This window comes from Periplaneta americana, chromosome 6, assembly GCF_040183065.1.
Source record: "Periplaneta americana isolate PAMFEO1 chromosome 6, P.americana_PAMFEO1_priV1, whole genome shotgun sequence".
In the NCBI taxonomy this organism is placed as follows: Eukaryota; Metazoa; Arthropoda; class Insecta; order Blattodea; family Blattidae; genus Periplaneta; species Periplaneta americana.
Genome location: NC_091122.1, coordinates 182,403,327 through 182,426,601, shown reverse-complemented (window position 1 = coordinate 182,426,601; position 23,275 = coordinate 182,403,327). Strand labels below are relative to the sequence as shown.

Sequence of the window (23,275 nt, the reverse complement as noted above, 5' to 3'; positions counted from 1 at the left end):
TCTCGTGACCAGAATATTGTACGAAATGGAAATATAAAAATTGGAAATTTATCCTTTGAAGAGGTGGAAAAATTCAAATATCTTGGAGCAACAGTAACAAATTTAAATGGCACTCGAGAGGAAATTAAACGCAGAATAAATATGCGAAATGCCTGTTATTATTCGGTTGAGAAGCTTTTGTCATCTAGTCTGCGATCAAAAAATCTGAAAGTTAGAATTTATAAAACAGTTATATTACCAGTTGTGCTGTAAGGTTGTAAAACTTGGACTCTCACTTTGAGAGAGGAACAGAGATTAAGGGTGTTTGAGAATAAGGTTCTCAGGAAAATATTTGGGGCTATGAGGGATGAAGTTACAGGAGAATAGAGAAAGTTACACAACGCAGAACTGCACGCATTGTATTCTTCACCTGACATAATTAGGAACATTAAATCCAGACGTTTGAGATGGGCAGGGCATGTAGCACGTATGGGCGAACCCAGAAATGCATATAGAATGTTAGTTGGGAGGCCTGAGGGAAAAAGACCTTCGGGGAGGCGAGACATAGACGGGAGGATAATATGAAAATGAATTTGAGGGAGGTGGGATATGATGATAGAGACTGGATTAATCTTGCACAGGATAGGGACCGATGGCGGGCTTATGTGAGGGCGGCAATGAACCTCCGAGTATTATAAAAGTCGTAAGTAAGTAAATGACTTGTATGTAAACACACGGAATAACATATAACAACCGGCTAACACTCTCAAATCAATTCCATGTAGAAATATATGATTTTAAATTGATTAACTGTTCGGCAATCCCTGAGGTACAGAGTTCCATAGGCGACAAACTGACACGGTGAAAGAGGATGAATAGAAAGAGGTACGGTGACGAGGAATGGATAATAAGACCTGATGTTGATTCCGTAACGTTGTAAGGTATTCAGACCAAGTTATCAGATATTTTGGATCGGAGATGAATAATATTCTAAACAGAACTGATAACGTGATAAGGAATGCACTATTTTTGTACTACTTTCCGCTTTGTTCGTCAACAATTTGAAGTATGTTTACAACATAATTTACAAAAATTGCCTTTAGAGATTAAACGTTTTATGTACAACTAATATGCTACGAAATAAAATGGCGTCTGTGAAGCTCAGTCGGTAGAGCAACTGGCTATGAACTCGAAGATACTAGGTTCAATCCCAGGTGGTTGCCAAAAGTTAGAACGGCCCCGAAGTTCACTCAGTATTCTATCAAATTGAAGCCTTACCTCCATGCCCCCATGCACCTCCATGGCTTATAAAGCGGATAGTTTTACCTTTCGTAATGAAAAGACGTTCAGAGCCTAGCTTTTGTTATTTTGACACTTGTTTACAATAGAGTTTAATTCTTTTTTTTTCCACCAAAAAAAAATTGCAATCTACTGCAAAATGAATCCAGACCTACTAGTGAAAAGTCATGTACGGCATAACTTTTTACATGAGAAAATACTCTTAAGTGTTGTTATTACTGTTACAGAGTCACTGTTATTTAAGATGTAACGGTCAGGTTATTTTGAACAAAGAGCCGACACCCTGCATTACGCAGGTCATGGTCTGGACTCAAATTCAGTCGTTCACCCATTCACTCCAGTCTTCTCGTTGTCGCAAAGTCTGGTTGTCAGAGCTTTACTTCCTGTTTGTTAGCGTTGTTAATTTTTTTTTCTTTTCCTGAGTTCGGAAGAGCGTAACTAAACGTCTTTAAGAACGCTCGACACAACAACAAACGCTCCACTCTTCCACAGCCTGCTCTACGTAATTAATACCTTAGAACAAGATTATTAGTTGGCGGAAGTAACTGGGCGTCTTCATAAACAAACATCGGATATAACAGTGTACATAATCTTAAAGACCAAGTTTCCTTTATGAAGTAATTTTTAAGCTTCTGTGTATTATAAACACTTCATAATTTAGAAGCAGTAAAATAGTCAATATATGCACACACATTTTATAGAATATAACCTTCTATTAAAATAATAATGAGACCATAAATTTAATTTTATTAATTATAAAACTTAAATGTATCCTTTGAAGAGGTGGAAAAATTCAAATACCTAGGAGCAACAGTAACAAATATAAATGATACTCGGGAGGAAATTAAACGCTGAATAAATATGGGAAATGCCTGTTATTATTCGGTTGAGAAGCTTTTGTCATCCAGTCTGCTGTCAAAAAATCTGAAAGTTAGAATTTATAAAACAGTTATATTACCGATTGTTCTGTATGGTTGTGAAACTTGGACTCTCACTTTGAGAGAGGAACATAGGTTAAGGGTGTTTGAGAATAAGGTGCTTAGGAAAATATTTGGGGCTAAGAGGGATGAAGTTACAGGAAAATGGAGAAAGTTACACAACACAGAACTGCACGCATTGTATTCTTCACCTGACATAATTAGGAACATTAAATCCAGACGTTTGAGATGGGCAGGACATGTAGCACGTGTGGGCGAATCCAGAAATGCATATAGAGTGTTAGTTGGGAGGCCGGAGTGAAAAAGATCTTTGGGGAGGCCGAGACGTAGATGGGAAGATAATAGTAAAATGGATTTGAGGGAGGTGGGATATGATGATAGAGCCTGGATTAATCTTGCTCAGGATAGGGACCAATGGCGGGCTTATGTGAGGGCGGCAATGAACCCGGAGGTTTCCTTATAAGCCAGTAAGTAAGTATTTTATAATTGATAATCAGTGGTGCTTAATTATTACACTTTGTTTTTATAACAATATTCATATTTAATTGATTATATTTATTTGCTATTAATTTCCGGATCCACGTGGTCATCCTTAATTAAGGCCGGATGAGTTTCTCTCTCTCTCTCTGTCTATGTGTGTGTGTGTGTGTGTGTGTGAAGATGGGAAAAGAAATTTAACAGCAAAGATACTTGGTAACCATAGAAACATGACAACGACGTCATTTCGTGATATTCTGTTGTACTGGGTGTTCATTTCAAACTGTGTCATGAGCAGCTTATATGTTAGAGAAGTTGCCTATTATCTAAGGCGTTCTTCAATCTGAACTTGAGAACGTGTACGGTATAACTTGAACGTCGTAGCAACAGATGGCGGTCTGTACGGTCTGTGTGCTACCATAACCTCTTTCGAACTGTGTTTTGCGCCGGCAAGTCGTACGCAGGGTATTTGTTATCATCGGTTGCGTACGGCAACATTCCACAACACAAATCAAATGCTTCGTGTCCATGTTGACCGTCGAAGTTAATGTCAACAAATACGTAAGTAATCGTCTTAACCCTCTCCCCCATATCCCAACAGTAAGAAAAAAAAACTCACTTCAGTACGTGTTTCCAAACAGTTGACATTCTTGCCGCCACTACTGGCGTTACCGTACGTATCGGTAAGTAATCTTCAGAATGAACGCCGTACTTGCTAGGCAACTTCTCTCGCATTTAGGTTATACGCCTTTGCGGAAGTGTAGGAAGATTGAATTCTCTAGGCTCATCGGCTAGACACATGACGGCATACAGCGAGCCATGACACATTTTGAACTGAACACCCTGTATACTTCGGCGCTCCACAGTACGATTGTGTATTGTTTCGAAATCAGTAAACATAAACATGAAAGTTTGGCGTTTGCCCGCTTTAATAGCTGTTCAAAAAGCGTTCCGCAGTACTTCAGAAGGCGTGACAAATACAATAATTATTATTTAGTACTTCTATAGCGAATGGCTTTAATACTAGCAAGCACAATCTCGAACAATGGATGCCCGCAGGGACATTTTTTAAGAGAGTGGGCGGAAAAAATCGTACACCTACCTCTGTGTGTCAAAACTAGCGCCATTCAGTTTACAAGGATTTCAAACAACTGTGAGAGGGAAATGGATATGAAGGGATAGGAAAGTGCAATAGGATCATCCGAGGCCTGTGAAGGCTGTAGAACGTTAAATCTTCAAGAGTGAAAGGAGAGAAATAATATTTACTTACAAATGGCTTTTAAGGAACCCTCAGGTTCATTGCCGCCCTCTCATAAGCCCGCCATCGGTCCCTATCCTGAGCAAGATTAATCCAGTCTCTACCATCATATCCCGCCTCCCTCAAATCCATTTTAATATTATCCTCCCATCTACATCTCGGCCTCCCCAGAGGTCTTTTTCCCTCCGCCCTCCCAACTAACACTCTATATGCATTTCTGGATTCGCCCATACGTGCTGCATGCCCTGCCCATCTCAAACGTCTGGATTTAATGTTCCTAATTATGTCAGGTGAAGAATACAATGCGTGCAGTTCTGTGTTGTGTAACTTTCTCCATTTTCCTGTAACTTCATCCCTCTTAACTCAAAATATTTTCCTAAGAATCTTATTCCAAACACACTTAATCTCTGTTTCTCTGTCAAAGTGAGAATCCAAATTTCACAACCATACAGAACAACCGGTAATATAACTGTTTTATAAATTCTAACTTTCACATTTTTTGCCAGCAGACTAGATGATAAAAGCTTCTCAACCGAATAATAACAGGCATTTCCCATATTTATTCTGCGTTTAATTTCCTCCCGAGTGTCATTTATATTTGTTACTGTTGCTCCAAGATATTTGAATTTTTCCACCTCTTCGAAGGAAAAATCTCCAATTTTTATATTTCCATTTCGTCCAATATTCTGGTCACGAGACATAATCATATACTTTGTCTATTCTGGATTTACTTCCAAAACTATCTCCTTACTTGCTTCCAGTAAAATTCCCGTGTTTTCCCTCATCGTTTGTGGATTTTCTCCTAACATATTCACGTCATACGCATAGACAAGAAGCTGATGTAACCCGTTCAATTCCAAACCCTGCCTGTTATCCTGAACTTTCCTAATGGCATATTCTAGAGCGAAGTTAAAAACTAAAGGTGATAGTGCATCTCCTTGCTTTAGCCCGCAGTGAATTGGAAAAGCATTAGATAGAAACTGACCTATACGGACTCTGCTGTAAGTTTCACTGAGACACATTTTAATTAATCGAACTAGTTTCTTGGGAATACCAAATTCAATAAAAATGTTATATAAAATTCTCTCTTAACCGAGTCATATGCCTTTATGAAATCTATGAATATAGAAATCTTAGGGATTTATTCTGCATCAACTCAATATAATGAACGTTGTTCTAGCAACGAGGATTTCAAAGTAATGTAACATAATTAGTGCATTTATTTGCTTTTAGCTAGATTATAAAGTAAAATAAAAATTATCAATGATTGAGAGTAGTATTTGTTTCGATTTTACTGCAGGGACTACTTTCTCTGGCAGGATATTTCGACATTCCATTGTTTTTACATGTTGCGTTAATACGATGCAGTTAGTTCTAGGACTTTACGACAGAGGGCATACAACACTCGGTGATAACCTTTGCAGATAATCTTGCAAGATTCCTTGGCGACGAGTCAGCGAGGATGGACTCGCAACTCATTTCCTGTAAAATCTTTTGTTCAAATGCATAGTCATTTAACCCAACTCAAAAATGGAAAAAATGAAATCAGATTTCTCTTTATTTAAAAAAAAAAAAAAAACACCTCAATTGTAACTGTACAACATCTCAGAATAAACACTAATGGATTGAGGATAAAAATGATGCTAATTTTCAAATTATCAACGTTGAAGTTAATCATCATTAGGCCTACTATGTTGAGAATGAAATTTGTTTATAATGCTGGTATTGCATTGATGTATAAATTCGTAGCGTTTTTGTTCGTCATGGCAATATTGCGTTGCTAGGAGATTATCGTTTGTCATTTGTTATTTGGAGTATTGTGCTTGTAAATACTCCTTGAATTTTGCGGATCTGAAGAAATTTTGCGCTATATCTGTAGTGTCAAATAAAAACAAAAACGAGCACTTGCTACATTCTTCTGTTTGAGTTTAATAGAAGAGCAAATGCAGCGGTGCCGGCTCGAAACATTTGTGCCGCATACGGGGAGAATGTCATCTGAGAAACTACTACAGAAAAATAATTCTGTTGTTTCAACACACAGCTCCCCTTACAAAAGTTAGTGTTCATCCACAGAACATGATGATGTGGGTGTGGTGAGATAAAGAACTGCTAACATTTATTGTTAACAAATCAGACGCCTTGCGGCCGCAATTGAAGAAAAATAACCGGGAAAACTGCATTATCATTGTTGATTATACTGATATTGTTGCTGGTTTTGGTGATGTTGCTGATCCATATGCTTCTATTGTTGTTGATACTGATGATATTATTGCTCTTACTGATTGTATTGTTGTTTAAATTATTTTAACTGTGGATTACACTGATATTGTTGCTGATTTTGGTGATGTTGCTGATCCTCATGCTTCTATTGTTGTTGATACTGGTGATATTATTGCTCTTATTGATTGTATTATTGTATACATTATTGTAAGTGTGGACTACACTGATATTGTTGCTGATTTTGCTGATATTGCTAATGTTCATGCTGGTATTGTTGTTGATATTTATGATGTGATTGCTCTCACTGATTGCACTAATATTTAAATTTTTATCACTGTTGATAACACTGATATTGTTGCTGACTTTGGTGATGTTGCTGATCTTCATGCTGGTATTGTTGATTATGTGATTGCTCTTACAGATTGTATTGTTGTTTAAATTATCACTGTTGATTACACTGATATTGTTGCTGATCTGCATGCTTCTATTGTTGTTATTGGTGATATTATTGCTCTTACTGATTGTATTGTTGTTTAAATTATTTTAACTATGGATTACACTGATATTGTTGCTGGTTTTGGTGTTGTTGATGATCTTCATGCTTCTATTGTTACTACTGGTGATGTTTTTGCTCTTACTGATTGTATTGTTGTTTAAATTAATATCATTGTCGATTACACTGATATTGTTGCTGATTTTGGTGATATTGCTGATCTTTTTGCTATTGTTGTTGATACTGATGATGTTATTGTTCTTACTGATTGTATTATTGTTTAAATTATCATCATTGTTGATTACACTGATATTGTTGCTGATTTTTGTGATATTGCTGATCTTTTTGCTATTGTTGTTGATACTGATGATGTTATTGTTCTTACTGATTGCATTATTGTTTTAATTATCATCATTGTTGATTACACTGATATTGTTGCTGATTTTTGTGATATTGCTGATCTTTTTGCTATTGTTGTTGATACTGATGATGTTATTGTTCTTACTGATTGTATTATTGTTTAAATTATCATCATTGTTGATTACACTGATATTGTTGCTGATTTTTGTGATATTGCTGATCTTTTTGCTATTGTTGTTGATACTAATGATGTTATTGTTCTTACTGATTGTATTATTGTTTAAATTATCATAATTGTTGATTACACTGATATTGTTGCTGATTTTTGTGATATTGCTGATCTTTTTGCTATTGTTGTTGATACTGATGATGTTATTGTTCTTACTGATTGTATTATTATTTAAATTATCATCATTGTTGATTAAACTGATATTGTTGCTGATTTTTGTGATATTGCTGATCTTTTTGCTATTGTTGTTGATACTGATGATGTTATTGTTCTTACTGATTGTATTATTGTTTAAATTATCATAATTGTTGATTACACTGATATTGTTGCTGATTTTTGTGATATTGCTGATCTTTTTGCTATTGTTGTTGATACTGATGATGTTATTGTTCTTACTGATTGCATTATTGTTTAAATTATCATCATTGTTGATTACACTGATATTGTTGCTGATTTTTGTGATATTGCTGATCTTTTTGCTATTGTTGTTGATACTGATGATGTTATTGTTCTTACTGATTGTATTATTGTTTAAATTATCATCATTGTTGATTACACTGATATTGTTGCTGATTTTTGTGATATTGCTGATCTTTTTACTATTGTTGTTGATACTGATGATGTTATTGTTCTTACTGATTGTATTATTGTTTAAATTATCATCATTGTTGATTACACTGATATTGTTGCTGATTTTTGTGATATTGCTGATCTTTTTGCTATTGTTGTTGATACTGATGATGTTATTGTTCTTACTGATTGTATTATTGTTTAAATTATCATCATTGTTGATTACACTGATATTGTTGCTGATTTTTGTGATATTGCTGATCTTTTTACTATTGTTGTTGATACTGATGATGTTATTGTTCTTACTGATTGTATTATTGTTTAAATTATCATCATTGTTGATTACACTGATATTGTTGCTGATTTTTGTGATATTGCTGATCTTTTTGCTATTGTTGTTGATACTGATGATGTTATTGTTCTTACTGATTGTATTATTGTTTAAATTATCATCATTGTTGATTACACTGATATTGTTGCTGATTTTTGTGATATTGCTGATCTTTTTGCTATTGTTGTTGATAATGATGATGTTATTGTTCTTACTGATTGTATTATTGTTTAAATTATCATCATTGTTGATTACACTGATATTATTGCTGATTTTCATGATGTTGCTGATCTTCATGTTACTATTGTTGATACTGATGCTATTTCTCTCTCTACTGGTTACATTATTGTTGTCGAAATTACCGAATTCAATAATAACATTATTGTTGGTGATATGTGATAACAGTACTGATGTGGTCGACGCTTGCAGATGGAGTGCGAGGTGCGGGCACTCCGGCGAGAGCTGGAGGAGACTCGGGCGGCGCTGCGCCTGCAGACGGTTCGCTGCCGCCAGCTGGTGGCCGCCTTCACCACCAAGCTGCAGGAGAAGGAGGCGGAGGTGCGCGCGGGACGCGAACTGCGGGACCGCCAGCTGGGCCGCGTGCTCAGGGCGCTGCTCGTGCTGGAGGCGCGTCTGCGCAGAGAGCAGCGCCACATCCGCCAGCAGCTCGCCGACCGCGATGACGTCATTCGCGCCCAGCAGCTCGAGATTCAGCGACACAGACAGGTGCGAGACACACGATATCTGCTCTCCACTGGCTTCAGAGTTCCTTCAGTGGAACGGCGAAAATCGAAGTGGGACAAATGACCCAAGAGGCTTGGAGCTCACATACTCAGTTTTCCTCAGTTCTAAACTCCCTTACGTGTTTTCGCGTACTTTTCCGTGTTTCTCCTCCCATACATTCAGTCATACCTGACCCCTATTAATAGACAGTTACTGATAATTTGTTCATGGATGTGTGAATCCCTTTAGTTATTATTTCTATGAATACATGGCGAAAATAACTGTCAGTGCTGCCAAAAGTACGTAATTAATATATCCACATGTTCACCGCTGTGGAGTGACAGAACATCTGACCCGTCCACACCTGTGGAGTAACGGTCAGCGCGTCTGGCCGCAAAACCAGGTGGCCCGGGTTCGAATCCCGGTCGGGGCAAGTAACCTGGTTGAGGTTTTTTCCGGGGTTTTCCCTCAACCCAATACGAGCAAATGCTGGGTAACTTTCGGTGTTGGACCCCGGACTCATTTCACCGGCATTATCACCATTTCATTCAGACGCTAAATAACCTAGATGTTGATACAGCGTCGTAAAATAACCCAATAAAATAAAATAAATACATCTGACCGTGAAACGAGTGCACCCGGGTTCAGATCCTGGTTGGGACAAACTACCTGATTGGAGTTTTTTCCGAGGTTTTCCCTCAACCAATTGAAGCAGAATTCCTGGTAATTTTCGGCGTTGGACCTCGGACTCATATCATCATCATTATCATCATCATAATCATCACCATCCATACAATAGCCCAGGAGCCACCGGCGTGGCTCAGTCCGTTAAGGCGCTTGCCTGCCGGTCTGAAGTTGCGATCGGGCGCGGATTCGATCCCCGCTTGGGCTGAGGGCTGGAGGGCGGTTTACAAAAAGAAAATACAATTTCATGCAAAAATTACTGGAACAGATACAGAAATTGTTGAGCTATTTTTCAAGATATACTCCACCGGAATCGAGATATTTGTCATAACATGGGATAAACGTTTGTATCCCAGTGTCGTAGAAGTCTGCCGTCTGGGATCGGAACCAATGTGTGACAGCCATCTGCACATCTCTGTCGATCCCATGGTATGACAAATGTCTCAATTCCGGTGGGTATATATTGAAATATAACTAAAAAAAATTTCTGTATCTGTTCCAATAAATCTTTAAGTGAAATTGTGTTTTCTTTCTGTAAACGGACCCAGGCAAAGTTACTCCCTGGACGACCCTCGTAATTGTGCTCGAGTGGCCAAAATTTGTATAAGCACTTGTTTTGACTTGTGTGCAAGAAATAAAAATTGACTTTTTTATTTACCCTCATGAGAATGTTTGCTTACAAGCCATGATGTAATGGGGTAGGGTGGCCAGATCTTTTTCCCCTACACTGCATACATTACTGACTAGTAACATATTACACTAATCACACTCTCTGGCACATATCATCAAGTGAGATATACTGTCTGATAAATAACAGATCAGTACGCTAATATTCCTTGTCTGTATTCCAATAATCAGCAACGTAAACACATATGTGAAGCAGATGTTTAAAATACAGAGTGTAACAAAAGTTTCTGGTACAGTGAAAATTTTAGTTTTTTTCCCCCCCCCCCAAATATTTCATGGTAAATATCACATTTTAAGCCAAATTAATAATAAAGGATTGCATCACACCACAATCAAGTGGTACCAACTCCTACACCATAAAATTTGGTCATGGTTCCTGAGAAAATGGAAATTAACAACAGAATAATTTTAACATACCGTTACAGAAACTTTTGTTACACTCTGTAAAAGGATCTGTTTAATAATTTTAGGTGAAAAAACTAAAATATAACCTTACTAGATTTGACTTCTCCTCAAAAACTTTTCTCCTTTTTCATGTTATAATTTTTCTATTACAGGCTGACAAAAAGATGACGAGCGTCGGCATACAAACTGGGGAGGAAAACCAAGAAAGTCAAGAGAATGTGGAGGAGTCACTGGAGAAATCGGGACACAGTTCTACGCTGGACGAAAAGCACGACATCGACGCCTGGCAGGGGAGGAAACCGCAGCAGGACGGCCTGGACGAGAGCACGTCCTCTCAGGAGGACGAACCCACGCGCTACCGAGATCTCGAGCCTTCACAGGCCACGGCCTTCGTGAGGTTCAAGAAGAACAAAACCAACAACTTCGGCTCGTACAGACCCATCTCGAGGCGCAGGGATTTGTCCAGTGTTGAGAAGTGTTTCGGTAATCAGGATTACAACAGAATTCAGCCGAAGAATTTTCAAGGACAAGAACGCGAGTTCAAAGAACTGACCAATGCAGAGTCACACGACCTGGAGGACAGCATGGATAACAGCTGTCACGAGGATGAACTAGCTAGCAGAGACCTGTACAAAGATTACCAACACAATCCTGTGTTAGAGTGTGTGAATCAGATTCTGCTTCGAGATCAAGAGGAAATGGAAACCACAACGTATCGGCAGGAAAACACGTGCAAGAGCGATGTCAAGAGATTCAGTTATCAATGCCATAGTATTAAAGAGGAACAAGATGAGGAGAACAGCACCGACGGGGAAGAAGAGGAGGAGGATGAGGAGGAAGTGGGGAAAGATACAGAAAGCCAAAACAGCGACAACCACAAACCAAGCTCTGATAAGGAAAGCTGCGTAGAAGAAAACAAAGACACATCAAACGAGCCTCTCAGATGGTCAGCCAAAGAGAAGACACCGTCCCCTCCAGTCAAAGCTCAGCTGCTAGAAGAGAAAGCCTGCCTACTCATGGCGTCGCAACGTCTAACCATAGTCCGAAATCTCGAGTTTGAAGAACTGGATAAGAAAGATACAACGAATGAAAGTCAGAATGTTTCTAGTTGTCCTCAACAGACAAAGAACGGATTTCAATCTGGAAAAAATCAAGTACCTCCAGCATTGCCTCCAAAACCGCCCCAGTTAGGAGCTAAAGGATTGTACCAGAAGAAACTGAACAATGCCAGGTTGAACCAAAACGGTCAGCATTCCGCAAATATTCAACATCCCATTGTGAACGGGAACTCTGGAAGTCAAGAACAGAAAACGTCCTCGAACTACAGGCCTGACCATCAGGATGTCAACCATAACTTACACGAGAACTCTGAATGCAAGAATCTAGATCACATTTTGAAGACCAATCATCAGGACACACGAGCACCTCTCGTACCTGAGAAACCTCGCCAACGACAGATTCTCAGCAACGGAAGTCTCAAACTGGCGTTGAACCAAGAATCGATGACTAACGGCCACGACCATCACCAAGAGAAAAACAACAATAACTTCTCCATCACTTCACCGAGCATTGAAGAGAAAATTGACAATTTGAACATATCTGATTTCCAGAATCATTCCAGTAGTACGAGGCACCAAGTGAGAAGCGCAGGAAGTGTCAACGGCAAGAATGATAATCAAGTCGATGGGCACACCACAAACCGACACAATCACGAACAGAGACGTATTAAAACGAATGCTCACAATCATACACCACCTCTGAAGGGAAGTCTCGAGGAACTGTCGACTCCGCCGAAAACTCCGCCAGCTATAAGTAAGAACAACCACTGCGGAAAGATACGAGTGGGATCGTCTGTGTCCTCTCTGATCACCGGATCGTCGGGAAACAGCATCGTCAACGAACTGACGAAAGGCGAGTCTAACAGAGGACTGGTGCTGCCTAAGGTCTCACAGATTGTGAGGAGGTTTGAAGACCTGGGCACTGGGATGGGCAGAGAGTCTCCAGATGAAGACGAGGAAGACGACGACGGCAACAACGCTCTGAGACGCAACTTCGAGGAGTTCAAGTTGGAGGACGTGGACATGGACAGCGTCGGCAGCGGGGAGGACGGGGGTCGGCCTGCAGGGGATGGCGCCGAGGCGCGCGCAGCCGTGGTCCAAAACGGCAACAGCAACGGCGGAGGGGGGAGCGGAGGCAGCTACGAGCACTTCCTGGAGGCGACGGGGCTCAGCCAGAAGTCAATTCTGACGCCGAGCCGCATGTATAGCAACCACAGGCACGTGCTCAAGCCCAAAGACGTGAAGCATCGCAGCCGGGTGCTCAAGGCGGCGGCGGGCAACAACGGGAGCACCGGGCCTGTGGTCAAGTACTGGATCGAGCCCTTCCTCTGAGCCAGGGAGCACCGGACCTGTGGTCAAATACTGGATCGAGCCCTGCCTCTGAGCCAGGGAGCACCGGACCTGTGGTCAAGTACTGGATCGAGCCCTTCCTCTGAGCCAGGGAGCACCGGACCTGTGGTCAAATACTTGATCGAGCCCTGCCTCTGAGCCAGGGAGCACCGGACCTGTGGTCAAGTACTGGATCGAGCCCTTCCTCTGAGCCAGGGAGTACCGGGCCTGTGGTCAAGTACTGGATCGAGCCTTTCCTCTGAGCCAGTGTTCGTGTGCTACAGCCATGTGTCGTGTTGTACAGGAGACGGGAACCTGACACAGTTGTTGACAAGTGCTTGAACCGTGTGGTGGAATGGAACATCTTCAGTGTTTTGTAACTATTACGAGGTTGAATTTCAAATAACACAGGCAATCTCGTTGGTTTACTTGCAGGAATGTTATTATACTGTAGCTTTAAAATGAACCAACTTACTCATGAAGCGTGTAGGTTGTATCACAGTCTAGTTCATACAGTCACGAAGCTTGAGGTGATTTTTTGCATTTCTCACTATACAGCGCTCCAAGAGGTTAGCAACTGAGAGTACTAGGAACAATAGACTGTGCTGGCAGTATTTCGCATTGTCTGTGACGAGGCGATAGTAGCGATCCTACTGGCCAGCAACTAAAGTTCAACTGTCTTTGGATGCATATTCCCCACGTATTGAGCTACGTGACTGTATCTACTAAACTGTAGTTGTATCTTGTCCATTGTTGATATTATCTGGAATACAGAACATTTTGAGGTTTGCATGTAACTTCGACTTCAGAAAGATGTCATTATACAAGGTGCAACTGAATACATTTAGTAAGGGATTGTAGGAGAGTCAGATATTTATAACTTTTAGTTGTGAACATGTTGGAAGCATCTCCTTCATATCCAAACAGGTTGTTACTGTTAATACAATGGTTAATATAAAATGAATGAAGGTCGCTGGAATGTTTGCTATTTAAGGAGAGTGGAATTTTGCACATGGTTGTTTCAATAGTGCAATCAGGATCCTCACTTACTCGAAAATCTGTTGTTCACATTTGAAGCCACCTTCACTTAAGATGGAATGTTCATTAAACAATCATCTGTGGGTTGATGAATTCATCACGTAGGTTTTTAGTAAATGCCTGTACAGGTATCGTCCAGGATTGTTTGCCAGTCCTTACCTAATGCCAGCATATTTGGATGGCTGTCAGTATTGGATATTTTTGCAATAGGTTTTACCAGAGTTGAAGAATATCCTCTGCAAACATGTGGTAGCAGCAAGATAGGACCCTAGTGCATTTCGAGGTGATGTTCGCAGATATCTAATCGAAAGATTTTTAAGAGCGATGGATTGGTAGAGGAGGACTTCTCGCCTGCCCAACTGATTTATCTATTATTACTCCATTGGACTTCTTCCTTTAGAGTCTTTTGAAAACTCTGATTTATGAGGTCCCTGTTCATACATAAGATCATCTAACAGCTGGAATTGTAACATTCTGTAGAGAGATACAAGATACACCCGATATATTTGAGTGAATCAGAAGATGCTGCGTTGTTGCCAGACAGGCACTAACGTTGTTAGACGGTATTTTGGACAGTCCTAAATACAAATAAGGAAAGGGAAAGTAACTGTATAAAACAAAATAATGTTTTTTAATGTGTCTATGAAGGGGACATTTCCGACTACATGTTTACGCGTATGACTAAAAGTTGTTTATATTTGGCTCTCCTACAATCTCACACAGTTTGCAAAACGTATTCGATTACACCCGGTATATAACTTGCAGGTGGATCAACCTTCCAACGGTCGCGTGTTATAAATTTCATCAAAGCTTAGTCTGAAGCTCATGTTGGGCTGTTATTTCTAGAAGGTCCTTGCAATTTTATTTCTTTATTGAAGAATATTTGATTTGAATTTTTTTTCGTTGAAATATTATAAGTAACCATGATGTTTTGGAGGTTGGATCTTGAGGTGAAGAGGGTGACGAGAGGAAAGGAACGAGATTAGCTTGTGCTATTTGAAATGCTGTGCTTTGTGACAGTGCAAAATGTCTAATTCGAGGTTTACTTCTTTATTACACCACCACGACATTCTCCCAAAAGATATTACAGCAAAAGCAATTCATAAATACACAGGTCTACTATTTGGCTATACAAACGCTAGCTTTCATGTTTTTATTCTTAATATCGTCATCCAGTTGAGAATTTCGACCATCTATTAGAGGTCAAAAATAAAGACTTTACGTAACATGGCATAAAAATGTTCACAGAACGAATTATCCTTTTATGTAGGTATATAGGCATGTGCCGACATATTGGTTTACGTAATATGCATTATTGAAGTAACCAATCCACTCACTGTAAGCATCGAAGCTGTTAAAGACCCGAAGCTTCTTTGTTTCTGTCTAGCAGATGCTGAGGGCATTCAATTACGTCTCAAGAAGCAAGCATACAAAAACGCTTCATGAATTATTCTCACTTTAGTAAAGGACAATAATGAAGTATCGTTCGGTGACACCTCTCAGGTTAGAACTTTTCCATATTTCGTAAAATTTAGCTTGATTCCACGTAGTATACATACACTATGCGCTGGACCAAAATCATGTGTCATAGGCTATAAGACTTAACAGCTGACAGCAGACTTTCTTGTTACCAAGGAGATAAATGACAGTCTGCTATTTAATGAAAGGAGAAAAATGACCAAAGGAATATAGTACAACCCCGTAAGACGTTCTTCAGAGAAATGAACGAAATATGTATTAAGAGGAAAAATATTTTACTTAAAATCGAGAGTCTTTAGGCCTAACACGAATATAGGCCTAAGAAGAAATTGCATACACCAATTTTAAATAAAACTATTAGCGTGATTTGAAAGGCTTTTGTGAAATGCTAGATTATGAAAGAAAGAACTATTTGGAAGAGAAAATATAGGCCTAAATTACTTTTTTTTATAACACAGCATCGTTTCAGGGATACAATATTTTGAAGTGTAAACAGTGATATGATGCAATTTCTATTACATGGGTAGCTGTCACTTAAGGGGTTAGGTACAGCTTAGAGCAGTAAAATCTTTGGAAATATTCAATTTTTTTTCCTCCATTACTGTACGCTGTACAATAATGAAAATACAGTAGGTATGTGTAAAACACTGTCCTTCTGCTATGAAAAAGAAAAATATTTTTACGATTTAAAGAAATTTAATTATACATTTTTTCAAAATTCAAAATGGTGGCAGTTCTCTGTGCAGTGATGAAGTGTTTTCCTCATAACTCAAAAACTTTTCAACTTTTTCATGTTCTCTCTCTTTTATTTTATTGCTGAAACTCATGTTTACAATATCATGCTCTTTCAAATACATTCCTTAATAAATAATATATATTTTTTTTATTTTCTGTTGGAAGAAAATACTGATATTTGACCATTTTTAAAATTAATTTATTTTTTATCAGACAATCTATGAAAGATAGAGAAGTGATTTTTGCATTATATTGTAGATGTGACATCCATAAATACACACAAAAAATTTCATCGCTTCATCACTGCACAGTGAACTGCCACCACATTTTAAATTTTGATATATATATATATATATATATATATATATAATTTTTCTTAAATCGTAAAAATATTTTTGTCATATAGCAGAAGGACAGTGTTTTACACATACTAACTAATTTCCATTATTGTACAAGATATAGTAATGAAGGAAAAAATTGTTAAATATTTCCAAAATTTTATTCCTGTAAGCTGTACCCAACACCTTAATTAGGATTGCAGTAACAACAGAACAGTATTAAAATAATATCATTAAATACTTTGCTAGTGTCAGAAAATACATGTTCATACACTGAGCTGCAAAAGAAATGTCCAGTCGAAGTCGCTGAGGTATCGATTTGAAATATTATCGTTTTAGTTATTACCTCTGTTAATAGATGGCGAAGGTAACAGTCAGTGTCGTCAATAGTACTTAAATATACCTTCTTTATAAAATTCAAAATTTCACGCAGTCTAACGATTGTAAAAAAAAAAAAGCACTAGTTTTAACGGAAAACTGCCAATACCGTCCATTATGACAATAATCTATATTTAATCTACATCATTATTTTCCCAACATTATTTTACCCGTTTGAATAATAGTGCCACCTATTGAGCACTAGCGAAACTATTTCAAATTTTGTCAATTTGTTTTATCTTTGCTTCTGACTTGACCCGTGGTTAGAAAGCTCGCTTACACGATCATAAAATTAGAGATCAGATATCTTTCAACACAAGTGTACATTAAAAACCAATGTTTTGTATTAGGTACCGAAAAAAAAGGAATTTTAAAGAACTCATCAATATAGCTAAACAAGTCATACAATCAGAATTAAATTTATATGACATTATGCAAGATCACATATGCAGATTTTTAGGAAAATTTGATTAAATAGTTTCCAATATAAAAAAAAAATTTAAATGGTAACCTGTCAGTTTTCCTCACTTTAGTGTTGAACCTCCCCTTCAGTGTGAAAATTCTATGTACCCTACAAGTTCTTGGACAAGAAAACATCGTTTATAAGAAATGGAGTCACAACCGAAAACGTCTTATCGAGGTTTTACTGTATATATGTTTTACGCTTTTGAGCTGCCTCCTGGTGTGCTGAAGTGAAAGCTCAAAAGATCCTCACTGCATTTATAGACATAGCAATTGTAGAATTTGTCCAGTAATCGTACCCCTAGTTAGTATTCTGCACATCACGCAATGTTACGCATTATATACGATTCTTGTCTCAAAAGCTCTCGTTTCTCTAAAACATGTTAAATTCCAGACGTACGTAGAATTGCTATTTTGTTTCAGTAGATGTCCGGTATTTCTGGAAACAATTGAAAGTGTAGTCTACTCTTACCAGCATCACATTCCTAGTCATTTTAAATGAATTCTGTCAAGCATCCATTTAGCCACGTAGAGAGCATCGGGTGTCCAATTTAGTCGAATTACTGTAGATGTAGGAACAAAAAATGTTTAATTAATTTCGGAATGTTACAATATAATGGACGGGAACGAAATGGAATTTCATAGAATAATGCGATAAGCCCTACAAGAGTGGGGTCAAAGGTATCACTGTCAATGAGTGAAAAAGGCCTGGGTTCGACCGCGGGCAGGTACAGCGAGATTTCTGGTGGACGGGGTGAACTTCCCCGTGCACTTTCGTTTGTAACAGTCTCACCGAGTCCAAATAACACCCGTACTTAAAAATAAGGATCAGTAACGAACCACAATTAAAATATGAAATTAATAATTGTTTATTGTTAGTAAAAGAACATGTAAAAAAATACAGTCTTAATTCTTCCCTGAAGGAGTAAAAAGGCGTGCTCAGGGAGTTATCTGAACACATACTTTACACAAACAAAGATAATTATTTGGCACAAAGTGGGTCAAGAAAAAAAAAATTATAAGAATAAATTAACTTTAAAAATTACAATTTCAATTTTAACAGTTTTAATCATACAAATAAATATACATATTAAATCAATATATATTCTTTAAACGCTATTTTTGAAACTTCTGATGCTAAAATTTTCCAAATTTGGGTATTTTTCAATTATTTTATTATATAACCTTGGACCAAAGTAGGTACCATGGCTAAGAGCCGTGCTTGTGAAACACTTTGGTTCTTCTAGTCGTATAAAATCGGATCTTTTAGTTCCATATTTATGATGATATAATTTGAATTTATTACGGTTTTTATGTATGAAGATTAATAAGGCAATATAATAAATTTGTTTAATTTTCAAGACATTAAAATCAGTAAACAAAAGCTCGGATGAGCAATCAATTGGTTTATTAACGCATATTTTAATTATTCTTTTCTGAATAAGTATTAGTGGAGTGAGATTAGAATTACAAGCATTTGCCCATCCTAAAATTCCATATTGGAGAATGGATTGAAATAAAGCTAAATAAATGAGACGTAAAATATTAACTGGTAAATATGACCGAAGTATAACAAAGATATAAATTGTTTTACGTAATCTATTGCATAAATATGTAATATGTTTGTTCCATCGTAAGTGTTGGTCGATTGTAATGCCTAAATACTTAACTTCTGAGGATTCGGATAATATGGGACGTTCACAATTTTGAGAAGAACAATCAGAATGATGAATTTTGAGCCTAAAGGAAGATTGAGGAGATTGAAGACCACTGGACCTTAGTGAAAATGGAACAACAGTTGTTTTGGATGTGTTTAAGGAAAGAGCGTTTGAATCAAATCACTCTTTATTACCTGTAATCCATTATTCGCATTAATATAAGTGCCTTTCCAAGAATTTTCGCCAAAAATAATTACGGTATCATCCGCATATGAATGTATAACCCCATTATATTTGCGTAAATCAGTTCATAACAAATCATTTATATAAATCAAGAATAAAATTGGACCAAGAACAGTGCCCTGAGGGACTCCTATTTTGATTAAAACTAAATTCATTATCAATTTTAGTTACATGATTTCTGTTATTCAAATATGACTTAAATAAACTTAGAACATGACCATTAATGCCTAACAAGTTTAATTTCTCTAATAAAGTATCATGGTTAACGGTATCAAATTACAATAGTTATGTTGACAATTTTTACTTTCAGTTGATATGAGTTGTATAGATTACAATACTGGTTAAACGTCGTCCCAGTTGTCTAGCGGCTACCATTGGGCCGAGATTTCAGAGTTCAAACCCGTCCGAGGGAGATTACATTTTTTTATATCCCCGCTGTATCAGGAATACACCAGTACATAAAATACGTCACCCAGTTTCGGGAATGAAATTAAGTTATGTGGTTTTAATGTTTTATTTTTGTTTCAGTTTACAAATGCACAGTATGGATCTATTTTAAGAGAAGAAATTAATGAAGGGTATCCAATATATTTTCTCTTGATGTGATGCGAAATTCATAAAATTAAAATGGATTTGAGGGAGGTGGGATATGATGGTAGGGACAGGATTAATTTTGCTCAGGATAGGGACCGATGGCGGGCTTATGTGAGGGCGGCAATGAACCTCCGGGTTCCTTAAAAGCCATAAAAGGTTGATATTATTGTGATACGTGTAATATTGTGATAGTTCTTTTTGAGAATTTATTACAATTTTACTGATCGAAAGAAGGACCGGTTTTGTGCAGAAACTTGTCCACGAACATTCTCATAATAGGTTGACGCAAAAAACCGATCTTTCTCTCAGTCAGTAAAATTGTAATAAATTATCAAAAATAACTATCATAATATTACTCGTATCACAATATCACAAATCTTTACCATATAAAGCGGTATTTCGAAAATAGTGAGATCTCACAAAAAAATTTTTCACTATGGTTCACTTAAAGTGTATCGTACGTGTTTATTAACACTTTAGTGTCGCAGAATTTGCGATTACAAATCAAATGAGTGGTTGCACAGGTCTGTACATGCTCTCGATGCCGAGATATTACTGAGAGAGTTCGTGCGGCACTGCCAATTTTATACGAAAATTCGGCTCCTTCATGCCCGTAGCGAGGGAAGGTAGCGTCATTCGGAGTGGTCACACAAGTTATATTGATTCACGTTAAAAAGTAAAGGTGATAGTGCATCTCCTAGCTTTAGCCCACAGTGAATTGGAAAAACATCAGACAGAAACTGACCTATACGAACTCTGCTGTACGTTTCACTGAGACACATTTTAATTAATCGAACTAGTTTCTTGGGAATACCAAATTCAATAAGAAGATCGCCACCCACGACGTCGTAAAATCAATAAGAGAAGAATCTACAGATGTCAAGATCTATATCTATGCCGACGACATGGTCCTGGGATCTCATGACAGGAGTGAACTCCAAAAAGCAACCTACGCGCTGGAAAAGAGGGCTGACCAAAATGAGCTGGAGATAAACATGCAGAAAACCGAACACAGGATATTCAGGAAAGGGGGGAAGATATCTCAACAAGACAAAATCTTCCTACAAACAGTAAACCAGGCCAAATACCTCGGTCTGACCCTACAGACCACAGCAAATTCATTCAGGGTACACACCAAGCAAAGAGCTACAGCAGCCACAAAAACCATTCGTGACATCAGAGAACTAACCAAGCTGTCTCTCAAAACAGCGATGATCATCTTCGACACCAAGATAGCCCCCATACTTACATACGGACTAGACCTAACGTGGGACAAACTGTGCACGAAAGACCTCCATACCCTAGAGAACGTCAAGGCTCGCTTCTTGAAGGCTGCACTAGGAGTATCAAAACACACTCTATCCAGGCTGGTGTACGTGCTCGCCCACGAGACCTTCTTGATAGAAGAAATCAGAACAAAACTCGATCTGCCCTCCACTTCCAACTGGAAGAAAGCACTAGACGAGAGGATAAGGAAGAGGGAAGACATCTGGGAGGATTTCTACACAACGGAGGCCATGATAAACCGGACCTGGACAGACACGAACCAGAAGCTCCGTCACTTCGTGACATCGCTGGCGGTTCATGGATACCACCACAGGATATGCAGAATTCAGTGTTTCCACGAACCGGACGACAACTGTGTGTGTGTCCTATGCAACAAGACATGTGCTAGATACCATATCCTAGTCTGTGGGAATCGGCAGCTATCAGTCATTAACTTTGTTCAATCCAAGTGACTTTCATTTATGCACAATTTGTGCGCTTTATTATTATTATTAATAAGAATATCATATAAAACTTCTCTCTTAACCGAGTCATATGCCTTTTTCAAATCTATGAATAACTGATGTACTGTACACTTATACTCCCATTTTTCTCTAATATCTGTCGAATACAAAAAATCTGATCAATAGTCGATCTATTACGCCTAAAACCGCATTGATGATCCCCAATAATTTCATCTACGTACGGAGTTAATCTTCTCAAAAGAATATTGGACAACATTTTGTACGACGTCAACAAAAGTGATATTCCTCGAAAGTTATCACATCCGAATATTACATTACATAAAATTAAGTTGCTTCACATATTCATTTTCATCTTTAATTGACAATAATTTCTAATTCATAAGCACAATTACTCGGAAAAAATCTCCAAACTTTGAATTCTTTGAAATTAAGTACAAATTGAAGTAATAGGACATAACTGCTAATGCCAGGGGTTCGAATCTTCAAAATAATGAGAGATGATTCTGCTAGAAGTCTACCGACGAACGGTTTTTCCTTTCATGTTATGTTCTTCAGTAAAAGCTGGTCTTTTCCATTTCAAAATTCTTTAAGATACGTATTTCAATGGTTGAATGAACACCTGGATTATAAAACTGATGTGCAGGATTGAAGCAAACAAAACTATTTCATTCAGATCCATGATTGAAACTTTAAAATTATGTTTATAAAGGAATTCATTTAGTCTTTCCACGAAAAAAAACTTAAAAAGAAAAAGAAAACTTCATACGATGTACCGTACATTAATTATTATATAAAACAGAAAGTCAGGATGGAAGAAGAAGAAGAAAATAAAGTTAGTTCAAATTCATTTCACCTCACGCTCCGAGAAAACACTTTTATATAAGAACACGTCTTTTAATTTACGTACAATACATTCACATTCACGATTGCAAAATGATAAATAGTGATACCTTTGATGCCAACGAAATTGTTCTGGGAATTCCTTTCATTCCAGTAATATAATATTTTGTCTTGCGAATTAAACATTTATCCACCGCATGAGGGACGCTACAGAATCCACCCCTACATCCCCTGGTACACTAAAGCAATGTTCTTGAGTCTTTTCTCCCCCCCCCCCCCCACCCCGTATTATTGACGAACTGCGAAAGAGTGTTTCATTATATTATGGATGTTGCAAATTTTATACACATTAAGGTTTTCTTTCAATTGTTTTATACGTTGGTTGTGAATAAATTCGTTTTGTGAAGTCGTATGTTGTAATCAGAATGTAGATCACAATCTAGTTGGTTGTTAAAGCATTTTTAAGATATTGTTGTAAAATAAATACTTGATAACGTTCACATTACACCAGTCTGTTATTTCTTATTTCATATATCTGTGCCTATTCCCGACCTATTCTCCATTGAACAAAACCCGATGTATTTGCAATAAGTTATACTGAAGTAAACATGAACATGTGCATTAATCAATATCAATAGCTACAATAATTGGAACTCGCTTAATTCTTGGAAAAAAAAAAATGTTTCGTATTTAATATTTAGTGTAATTTCGCTAACAAA

General features: G+C 37.7%; 1 protein-coding gene across 3 annotated transcripts in view; it reads left to right on the top strand.

Annotated features, from left to right (window-relative positions):
* Positions 1-23,061, top strand: part of LOC138702110 (probable WRKY transcription factor protein 1) — a 219,521-nt gene extending 196,460 nt beyond the window's left edge. For all 3 annotated transcript variants that reach the window (XM_069829688.1, XM_069829690.1, XM_069829689.1), the window contains exons 2-3: positions 8,584-8,880; positions 10,806-23,061. In XM_069829688.1, the coding sequence (XP_069685789.1) occupies positions 8,584-8,880; positions 10,806-13,043 (2,535 nt within the window). In that variant the 3' untranslated portion in view covers positions 13,044-23,061. The remainder of the gene's footprint in view (positions 1-8,583; positions 8,881-10,805) is intronic.
* The last annotated feature ends 214 nt before the right edge of the window (positions 23,062-23,275 follow it).